The sequence below is a fragment of the Bidens hawaiensis genome, unplaced genomic scaffold (genome assembly GCF_021521415.1).
Source record: "Bidens hawaiensis isolate Kalapana, Puna unplaced genomic scaffold, B.hawaiensis_p1.1 tig00014475_1, whole genome shotgun sequence".
Classification (NCBI taxonomy): Eukaryota; Viridiplantae; Streptophyta; class Magnoliopsida; order Asterales; family Asteraceae; genus Bidens; species Bidens hawaiensis.
The window spans coordinates 427,607-439,498 of record NW_027492262.1 but is presented as its reverse complement, the minus strand read 5'-3'; the positions used below and the strand labels follow the sequence as shown (position 1 = coordinate 439,498).

Genomic DNA, 11,892 nt, shown 5'->3' with positions numbered 1-11,892 from the left:
TTAGTGGGAGTAAAAATAGGAGTTTTAATGTTTGACCGGATAAAAGTGTTAATATTGTTATTGTTAAAAAGACCAAACTAACCCTTATTAAAAAAGAGTCAAAAAAATGAATAAAAAAATCTAATTGGTTAAAAGGAGTTCTTAGAGTTCTTAATGAAATCAAATGTTCTTAAATGATACCAACCCTATATATATATATATACACACACATACATACTAGCTTTTAAACCCGTGTATTATACGGGTTTTGTCAAATGATAAGATAAATAAAGTCTTTTTTTTCAGTTGTGATTCTCAAAATACTTGTGAATTAATTTAATGTTAACATAATGGAAAAAAACAGACAGGGTTACGAAAAGTACTAAAATAGCATGATTTTGGAAACAACAGGTGTTGATTTGCAAGAAATTTAAAAAAATGTACTAAACTTGTGTAGTTGGTCAAAACTTATGTATGAAAATGACACTTGATTCAATAATGAATATAATCCACACTATGTTATAACCCATTTGAGAAAATGGTTTTGACCGATAACCCATGAATAGCTATAATAAATGAGATGAGAGATTAGAATTTAGATGAAATGTGGGCTTGACACCTAAGCTTCAACATTTTCTTTTATTAGTATTGCTAGATTAGATATATATATATATATATATATATATATATTTATCTTTATTTTTTTAAGTATTTTTATCATAACTCAAACTTTAAGTAATCTACACAAATAGTCCCTAAGAAGTAAAAAGACAAATTTACCCTCATGTGATCAAATTTAACGAAAAAATTTAACTGGGTTAGGGCTAAAGGACTTAACGTGAAAGGGATTCGAAACGTGAAGTATGTATTCTGCCATTTGTTTCGTTGAAGGACGTCTATCAAAAAACGATCAAACGTAAATGACGGCTTTTGCAATTTTGTCTTTCTATAATGCTTCCCAATTAGACAATTACAGATATTGCTTGAAACGATATGTGGTATCAATTTGGAGCCAATAAAATGAGTCCCAAACATTTAAGTTAATTTAGCCTAAACATGCAAAGGAAAAAGAGTTTGGGACCGGTTTCCAACCTCACCCACTCCCACTCCCACTCCCACTCTATAACCGCTTTGGCCCAAGCCGGTTTGGTTAGCATCAGGTTGATATTCTAAATTGTAAAACCGGTTTGGAAAAAAACCGAATTGCGACCTGATTATAGCCTTAAGAAAACTTGGTTTCAATAGTTGTCTTTTTTTCAAATTTTGACCATGCATTTTGCTCCACAAGTGTTGGTATAAATATATTACGGATGTTTTTGGTTGATCACAACACTCAAAAGACTACTGTCCTTACAAAGAAAAAAATCAAGACACTATTAATTATTGCACCCACGCAACTAAAATCGGTCACACTTACACATGCATACGTGAAACATTATTGTTTTGTTGTTACACTTTTACATTTAGTTAAATAATTAATATATCGCGTATTCAAATAAATAAATCTCACTTCACTTTGTTTCACATGTGAACCCACTAATTTTTATCTAATTCAACTAATAAAACTAACACCCCCAACACCGGGTGTCACAAGAGGATTTTGATCGATAGAATTGGATTTTTCATCGGTGAACTCGGTTCATCATCATCAAACACCGGCTTTGGACTCCCTTGCATCCATCTCGTCAAAATCTCGTTCCTGCATTCAAGCAACACGTACGTACTACAAGGTTTCAGTCGTGATCTTTGCCCTCGAAACCTTACTTCCTCTCCCTAATCCCTATCCTGCATGCTTTTCCGGTTGAAGATTTAAATTTGCATTTCCATTGTGTACCAACAGTGGTTACATATGTGAACTAATGTTAATCCATATACAAAACAATAAGGAGAAAAATGTTGTAGCATTGCTCAATGATGAAGATATTATGCTTAAAATAACAATTAATTATTCAAGTTAGTCTAACGTTGTAAGCATAATATCTTGATTATTAATATTTGTAGTTGCTTTAGTTAAGCATACTATGTTCGAATTGGGTACGACTATCATATATCGTCTGGACGCATTTCATCACCATTTCTTGGTTTTTTTTTCTTTATGCGATAAGAAACTTGGAGATGGGTCCTTAACTTATTTTGTAATTATGTAACATCATAGAGTTTACGTGCTTTACAACACTACTAAAAAGCATATCGTTTTCCTACGAAAATTTCCTACAAAACTCCTATAACATGATATTCCAACAAACTTTAGACAGACTTTAAAAAAAAAAAAACTGCCCCGATTTTGCTACAAAGTTACAACAAAATAGCAACTACACGATTTTTTGTTGGAAAATCGTTGCTAACTCTCCATTAAAAATAGTGTTCGTCCTCACAAATAAAATAAACCTACTTAGACTTACTCTGAATAGTATGAATGAAAGTAAGGTTCGTGTCCTCCCAGATTAACTAGATTATACAATTTATACCAGAACGATTTTAAATGCAGATGCGATTGTTTTAAAAGGGGGGGGGGGGGTGTTTGATTTAAACTTCAATCTAGAGAAAACAAATTTATTATAAAAACGTGAATTCAAATATTTAGAAACTAATTCCAACACTAAGGTAATTTCTTGATTCAATTCTAGTTTATGATCCTTAACAATTATGGTGCAATGCTTTTTACTTGAAGCGGTTTGTATCAATACTAGACGTCATGCTGTTCGGACATCTACTCTATCTAATGTCTAACCACACGCCGCACAGTGATTAGAGCCAACCCGCTACTCCAAGCTCACGCCGTTCAATCTTAGTGTGCGGGTTGCGTGATAGAAGTATCGATTACAATCAAGCACGCACGACGTTCGGTATGTTTAATTATATTGTTTAATTCTATAATGATTTTGAGTTCATAGACAAACACAAAATATTAGTCATTTCTTTTACCAAAACTTAAAAACTGATTAGGTTTTAAATATTGATGATCAAGTTTATTAACAATTTAATATATACCAGAGTGGACCAGGTTTAAGATCAAAAATCAAACAAACAAATCTCATAATCGTTTCACATAAGTTTCGAATAAGATCAAATATACCCTAGTGTTGAAATTAAATTGGTTTAGACGGACATGGTGGCTAAATCAATCGATCCGAATAAGAAACCAAACATAAACTCACAAATGTAAAAGTCCAAAGCCGGCTGATGCTTTTACTCCTTGCAGCCGTCAAAAGTTGTCTCCCTCCTCTAGTTGCCAGGGCCGGCCCTTGGGGGTGGCAGGGTGGTCGACGGTCACAGGCCCGACACCCCGCTAGGCCCAAATTTTGTTTTTTTTGAAAAAAATTATATGTATTTTTATTAAAAACAATATGTATATTTAATGTTTAAACACAATTATATAACCACTAGTTTGGTCTAGTGGTAAACGGGTATTACTTATAACAAAGAGGTTGTGAGTTCTAGCCTCGCTTAAGACACTTTTAATTCTTTTTTTATACAATAGTTTTTTTCACAACCCAAATTATAACCAAGTAAGCCCATATAAAAATTAAGCTGTTTAAACCTAACAAAATACTCCTTCACTTAAGGCCCAAAAAAATTTTCGCATTTGACCCAAAAGTTTTTTTGCTTTCTCGGAGCCGGCCCTGCTAGTTGCGATCCTCTTATTCTTAAATATTTCCTTAGAAGTCTATTGTGAGCCCAGGCTTTAACCAGCTATATCATTCGATTTGAATTAATCGTATGGGCCGAGATGTGAGCCCAAGATAATTTACTCACACAAAGCTAATTTACTTTCTAAGAGTTTGTTTTATTTAGCTTGCACCCAAACTTGAATTGAAATCTCCACCTCTTAAATGCTAACTCTAATAATGAACCAACGGTTTTTTTTCCATCTTTGATATCACTTGAGTTTGGTTTTTTTCTAAAATTGATATATCATTAATACTCGTCTTCTTTTAAACCTTAGCACCCGATCACTTGAGTTTTCTTTTCTTTTTGAGCACTTCCATTTCTTTCGACCATGTCTCTCGTAGCCGCTCCGCACCTACAAAAATAAAATCTATCAAAAGTAGACTCCGTTCCACCAAAACAAATACATGCAAAAATAATTAAATATAAGCATGATAAATGCATGATATTTAATAAAAATTAACTTAAAAAGAACTATAAATCATGCATAAAAATGTAGCTAACACTCTATGTCTAAATCTAAGCTATGTAATCAAATTTTGTATTATATATTATAGATTTTATATGATATAATACATAAAGCTCAAGCTCAAACTCTTATTAACCATGTTTAACTTGAGCAAGGTTGTCTCCAATATTTCGGGTGCTCCAGACGAGTGCTAAATTGTGATAACAGAAATAACCCCTATATATTAATGGTGTTTCAAAGATCGACAATAATTGAATACAATAGAAAAATACAACGTTGTATCGATAAACAAAGACAAAATGTTTTAGTGTTAATTACCCGTATATGTTATGCGCTTAAGTGTTTAACTATATTGAATTACTTCTTCTCACCATACTTGTTATGGGCTTAAGTGCTCAAAAAGGGCCTATTATAGGGTGTAATTACCCATCTTTTCATGTAGAAATTTATGTGTTGTCGTGTGTATACACATAATATATATATTTTTTAATCAGGCCCCTCTTAATACCGGGCTCTCAAGGGTGGTTGAGGCCCGACTAGCCTTGGAGACGGCCCTAAACTTGAGCTCAGCCGTGCCCTTTCATTATTCGTTAGTTGTTTAATTACACTTTGTGTATCTAGTTATATACTTTTATATATAATAATACTACTAATAATAATAAAAAAAATAAAAATTACATACCACATAATATTTTATTTTTTTGTTTTTTTTTCTAATTATCAAAGGTATATAACCTAAAACTAAATGGTTGTGATTTCTGGTCTAACTTGAGACATGGAGATAAAATAAGATAGAAAAAAATCATTTGTTCCAAAAAACATAATAAAAAAGAAGACGACTTTTGTAGTTTTGTATATAAAGCTCTAACTTGTGTCTGACGTTCGCATAATTAATGGCATGCAAGTTGTAGTATAATTTACCGCATGCTATACATTTAATTTGAGTTATTATGTCTTCTTTATGTAGTTAGTTATTTACAACCAATAATATTGGTGTGTAATGTGTATTAATGTACCATCAAGAAGCATTTATTTGTTTCTCTGTTCATGTGTTACATTATTGTGTATGTTGTCCATGGTTTAGTTACAACACTGATTTCCTATATTTAGGGCCGGTCCAAAGGGTAGTAGGGCCTCAACTGATATTGAGGGCCCGTTATAGAGAAGGGCCCAAAACTTTGACCATGGTATTATTTCTAACAATGAACAACTTTATATCCTAGGACCTAGATAATTTAAATTTTGTTAATACAATATTTGCAACTAAAGAATTGGTTTTAGCATATGCTATTCTAAAAAAACTTTCCAAAAAAAACGTTTTTATAGCTTGTAGAAAAACTAGTGGTTTTCTCTGCGCGTTCGCTGGGCAGGTCGGTAAAACACAGGCGTTGATACAGTAAGTCAACGTGAATTAGGTCGGTTTCAGTTACATGCGTTATTTTATCGGAACTAAGACAAAAATAAAACAAAAAAATATAAAAATTCGGGTGGATCAATGGTGTGGCGTCGGTCGGTAAACTCGATCATGCAAAACCCATGACCGTTATCGATCCCGAGTGTTGAGGCGGTTGATTCTACGCGAATTCACTAGGTTTTCGTCATGTTCATTACGGTACCAAAACTAAAAAAAACGAAAATCAGCATTCGTCGATTTTCGTTACAGTACTGGAACTAAAACAAAACGCGGTGAGTCCATGTGAATTCGATCAGTTTCCGTCACGTTCGGCACGGTACCATGAATAAAACAAAATAATAAAAAAAACAAAAACAAAATTCACATTCGGTAGGTTTTCATTACGTTTATTATGGCCGAAACTAAAACAAAAAAGAAAATACTACCAATAGGATGCCGTGAAGTGACCAAATCAGGGTTTACGACACCAAACTTGTTAATTATATTATATAATGATGTGAAAGCATGAAATAGACACTTAAGAACTCCCATCACATCTTCAAAAACTTGTCAACCAATTCCTTTTTTATTTTTAAAAGCATTTAAAACTACCATCGATACTCGAATGAGCCTTTATAGATGGAATATCAAGTGTTTGACTAATTATGACGTTTCAGGCATAACTCGATTATCAAGAAACACCATCAAAAAGAAAAGTAAGATTTCAAACCGGAGAACATAAAATCACAAGCTTTAGCCACATCCCCATCCACAAACCAAAAGGCCAATTGCGTTAATCAAAGTGTGTCACCTTTTCTAACATCAATCCAATCTTTTAACCAAGCATTAGCACCTTACCATACCATAAATGAAGTGAATGAATATTCAAACTAAGCTCTACATAAATTAAAATTATTTAATTTTAAAAACTTATTAAATAATAAATAACTTAATTAACCAAACATTTACATTTGCAACCAAGCAATGGTTGGACCACCACAATAGTGGTGGCGTCCAAAGACACCCCCACCTTCCTATCATTGGGCGCTATCATCATAGCGCCGAAGACCATTTTTAGTCCCAAAACACCCTAGGGGCTGTGTTTGAGACGCTATTCGGGCTTTTTGAAGGGGAAACAACCCACTACAAATGGTCCTAAGGATATACAGTTTTAAATTTTAACAAATAACAGTTGACATCCTTCCTAGAAACGCTCACTCAAGTACAAATGTTGTTAAAAAAAATTAACCAATAGAAAAATGAATCCAGCCCTTACAACAAAAGTACCATAAAAACAAGTTGGGTTCGGTTTTTGACAATTTTTACCCTAACATAGCCAACATACAAAACAATGATAAAATAACATTAATCCATAAACAAACATGGCCATATAAAAACAACAAAATAAATAATAAAACTGTGTACTTAAAAGGGTATAATGGTAATTCACTACCTTACAATATTTTATTTCTTCACACCATTTTCATTTCCCATTTTCTTAATTCACTTTTTCATAAAATAGATGGATTTAATATTTTATAACCCAACTAATTTATAAAAAAACAAAATTAAACGAAAAATGAAAGAAAATAAAAATATCTTCATCTTCCAACAGACAACAAAGAAGGCACTGCAGCCAAATTCGGTTTCGGGTTCGGGTTCGGATTCGGATTCGGATTTTTCTTAAACGCCCTCATCGGGCTTGCTAACGCCCATCCCCAGCTCCTGCTCCGAGCATGCAAATGCTGATGCTGACGTGTTCCAGCACCCGCTGACGTCACTCTTCCTACGGTTACACTGCCTTCATTTTCATTATTGTTATTATTATTATTTGAACCGAAAGATGAAGATGATGACGAAGAGGATGAAGTAATCATGAAACCACTAAACAAACCTCCGCACCTGGCTCTTTCATGGATGCCCGGTTTGCCTTCGCGTTGCGACTCCACGCGCCGCAACGCGCAGTCTCCAAACCCGGTCGATATTCGCTCGAAGAAATCACCCGAAAAGCTTCTGCTCCCACACCCCACGGATCTGGATCTGGATACCTTCCGATCAAATGCGACGTCGTCGTTTTCTTCCACCACGATAATATCATTACAAGGTGTAACTGATTCTGTCCGCATACTGGCGGACGGTTTAAGAGTAGTTTTTTTCAAAGATGTTGGGTTTAGGTACAGAAACGACCACAACCCACCATGCTTATTGCGTGGGTGGTTGTGGTCGTAACTTGACTTGCTTCTCTTCAAAACAATATTATTGTTTTGAAGAGGAGCATGCATCTCTTTCTTTTTACTTTTTTTCTTCCCGAGTAAATACAGTATTCGGGACCGGTTAGAATAATATATATTATTCGAACCGGAACCTGAATCCATGGTTGCGGTGTTGATTGTGCTTTTGTTGGTGGTACTAGTAATGTTGTAAATGTCAGATCTGAAGGATGGAGAAGATGAAGAAGAAGATGGAAAAACAGTAACCGGAAACGAAGAAGAAACCAGCTTGCCTAGCTTCTCTTGAAGGCAAAAGGCACAAATGCCACCACTCGGAGTGGTGTTTTTGAACGGATGCTCGGCGCATATCATGCTACCGTCTCCGGTATCGACTTCCATGGCTTTGAAATAAAACCAGTGACTTTGAGCCCACAGGAGTTTTAGATGACTAGGTTTGATCTTGATATTGATGTGCAAATGGAGTTGATGTGTGTGAGAGAGAAGGTGGAGGTCAAAGGGTAATGTAAATGAAGAGTGTGTTGAGTCCCCAGGAGCACGTGGAGGACTGAGTATGTGGGAGTATTGAAACCCTGCAAGAGGACAGAAGATTAATATAAGGACAAATAGTGTGTGGTATGTGTGATGGAGTGAAGGGTAGATTGGTAATTTGGTATGTGGGAAAGATTCTTAAGTTCTGCAAATAAAATGCTAAAGAAGAGACGTTAGTGCTTTAACTACATTTAACAGCATCTATTTGCAGCTTCTGTCTCTTTAATCTTGATATTTGTTGCAACTTTTTTACTCTCTTGTTATTTTATGAGGTTTGGTAGGTGTGTTATATTCCATTGATTTTTATCTTATTCCCCTCTTTAAATACCAATTAAGAATTTTGGTGTGAAAATAAATGACTAAAAAAATAATGTAACAAATAAAAAAAGAGGACCACATAGAGTATTTTTAATCCCTTCCCTACAAAAATGTGGGTTATGTAAATATATTATATGAATATGAGTGATTGTGATTAGAGTAGAAAAGGTATTTAATATATGAAAATTAGATTTAAGATTTTACTATTTACAACGTATAATCTTTTAATATTTTCTGAAAGTGGTGGTGAGTAGATGAGATAAAAAAAAGATAATGATAGATGTATAAATAATATTATTTAATTAAACAAAAAATGAGAAAATATATTAATTTTTAGTGTAATTATATGGATATGGGTAGGAAATGAGTTGGGAATGCTCTTAGTTTATGACAGCTCCTCTACGTTCATCTCTATAATTACACAAAAATCATTACATTTTCTTTTTCTTTTGTAATAAAATAATATTTTTTTATATATTTATTATTAACTTTTCTTTCTCCTCCAAGCACACCACTTTCAACAAATTAAAAAAAAGAATCATAAAGTATAAAAAGTGTTTTTCAAATTTACTCATGAACAGTAGTTTTTTATTTCTTCTTCACTCACAATTATTTATAGTCCATTCTAAAAAATATAATACCCACTCACATGTTATAGAAGAGTTGTTATGAATGTTCTTATTGGTAGCTCAGTTGTTTCTTCTAAAAGAGATCGACGTTTCAAATGTCCGCACACAAATGATTTTTGAGTTAGACCTAAAGTTTCAAATAACTGATAACGGTAAAAATCTTGTTACATGCAGTGTTGCGAAAAATCCCGACTATGCACTAATTAATCGCCGACAATCGCTAGTCACACTACACTGATTAATTTTTGGCTAGTCGGCTAATTAATCGGTATATCGTCAAATCCGGTCAAAATCAGGATTAATCGAACATAATCGGTTTTTTCTGATGAGGTTCTGGCCAAAATTGGCGGTTTCCGACGAAATTTTGACAAAAATCAACGGTTTTCAACGAGATTCCAACAAAAATCAACGGTTTCCAGCGATATTCCAACCAATTTCCGGCCATAATGTGTTTATGTATGTATAAAACTGAAAAATTGCATATAAAGATTTGCTCGTGTGTGTGTGTAAAACTGAAAATTATACATTAAAGTCCGATCCAATTAATCCCGATTAATCGCTAGTCTCCATCTAACCTTCCTACTACCGACTAATGATTTTTACGAGCACCGCTTATATGTATACTTGAAAAACACTTATCGAAATATATATATGAAAAAGAAAAAGAAAGAAAAGTGACCGATGCCCAATTTTATACACAATAACCAACCTAGAAGCTGGAGAAGAAGGCACATCATCGTAAACTTGAAGCATCCACTTGCTTCACATTCCAATCCTTTCTTTTGGATTCTTTGGTATCTAAACCTTTTTCTAAGCAAAATAATTGTCCTTTTTTTCTGATCTAAAACTAGGTAGCAATACTGTGGTTGTATTATGCTTTAGATTTAAAGACTTGTTTGTTAATTTAATTAGATTGATCTTGTAGTCACTTCTCACAAGTGTCAAGTATATACTTATTGGAATAAGGGAAGACATTTTGTCTCTAATTAATCATCTTTAAACTCGATTGATTTGTTGTTTCTAGTTATCTCTAAATCTATGGTATCCATTTTTCTTGATTCATAAGACGCCTTTTAAGCTATTAATCAAAATAAATAATAATTACTTTAAAAATATATAATTAAACTAAGAATATAAACTTGTAAATAAAATATTTTTAACATAAAAAATACTAGATAAAATCATAATAAAAACAATACAAAAAAATCTCATTCGCATTCCCAACATTGTGCTATTACCGCTTTTGTGCTAGTACCACATTCGGCGCTGCTCCATCCAAATGATCATGAGGCTTTAAGAAGAAGTTCATGGCTTAAAAATGCTTTTGTGCTAGCACCGCATTCAGCATTGCTCCACTGCAAAAACACGACGCTACGGACTCCAATTCCGCTTACCCCTCCATGCCATCTACATCCACCAACGTGATCGCTATCATCCATGTATCCCACCATCCTGATCTACACTCTGCACACTCTCATTGTCCGAAATCATGTTATATCTTGCTATGTTTCTCTGCGTTTATTCTTTATAAGGATGGTAAAAATGTTTTTCTTTTTTCTTCTTGTTTTTATTGTTTGGGCTTTGAATGCTAGCATGCTTGATTTAATACATCGTTGTCAACTTGTCATGTATAAGGACTAAGGCCCTATTAGATCTGATATTATAAAAATATGTGTGTTGTTGTTTTCACACTTTAGCCGTGGTATTTAATGCCTGAACAAACAATAAATAAATGAAGCATAAATCGAAAGTAGTTTGAGTCGGTGTAAGTTATAACTCATGTTTTTAAAAGAAAAAAAATGAGATTTTGTATAAAAACATCTAACCAATGTTGGTTATGTACCAGTGTTAGTGTTGTGGATCTCGCTAAGTGCTAATCGACATTAATCAGGATTAATTGGATTGAAACTTATATGTTATTCTTTAAATGCACATGTTACAGCAAATATTGTATATACAAATTTTAATTTTGACCGAATAACAATTAATCGACGACCATTAAACAGGAAATTAGTCGGCGTTTAGCCAAAATTTTTACCACATATATAAGTATTTCTATCATATCACCTTATTCACCTCCTAACAGTCTTAAAAATATATAAAAGTAGTTTCGTGCATGAGTGTGCTTAATAAAGAAAGAAAGTTGATCACGTATTTATAATCGACAAGCATAGTATTACTCATATATGATATCAATATAAATATTATAATTAAACTTTATTTTTAATGTAGTATATAGACACCAACAAAATCAAAACTTTATAGTTATGAGAATCATCACAAAATTCTCTTTACTACATACTACGGACGAACGGTCGACTTGGTAACTCGGAGGGAGCGTTCCCGATTAGATCCTGTCGTGACATTTGCTATAATGGGCTTTCATGTCAGCAAGACGGGTTTAAATGGAACATATGACTATATGAGTGTCCTTGAAGGTTAATGTTTTCACATGAGGAGCAGGTCTGGATAGAATCCCAACTTCGGATGTAGTGTTAGTCAGAAATATGCCTATAGGAAAAGTTGTTGTCTGTTCTGCAATGATATTCCGGAATCAGCCGAGCATATCCTCTTGTCGTGTGGCTTGATCGCTATCATTTGGCAAGCTATAGATAATTGGTGCAACATTTCGTCTGTAGCCTTTTCACTTAGAGATCTTGTAAATTTTGCCATATT

The 11,892-nt window shown here is 33.6% G+C and overlaps 1 protein-coding gene across 1 annotated transcript; it reads right to left on the bottom strand.

Annotated features, from left to right (window-relative positions):
* Positions 1–6,965: 6,965 nt before the first annotated feature.
* On the bottom strand, positions 6,966–8,117 carry LOC143546917 (uncharacterized). The gene has a single exon (XM_077038468.1). It carries the CDS (start codon positions 8,090–8,092, stop codon positions 7,112–7,114), a length of 981 nt encoding a protein of 326 aa, XP_076894583.1. The 5' UTR covers positions 8,093–8,117; the 3' UTR covers positions 6,966–7,111.
* Positions 8,118–11,892: the final 3,775 nt, after the last annotated feature.

Bases quoted from the DNA above. Each gene is read 5' to 3' on its own strand.
- LOC143546917 (XM_077038468.1), bottom strand. From the start codon at position 8,092: ATGATATGCGCCGAGCATCCGTTCAAAAACACCACTCCGAGTGGTGGC.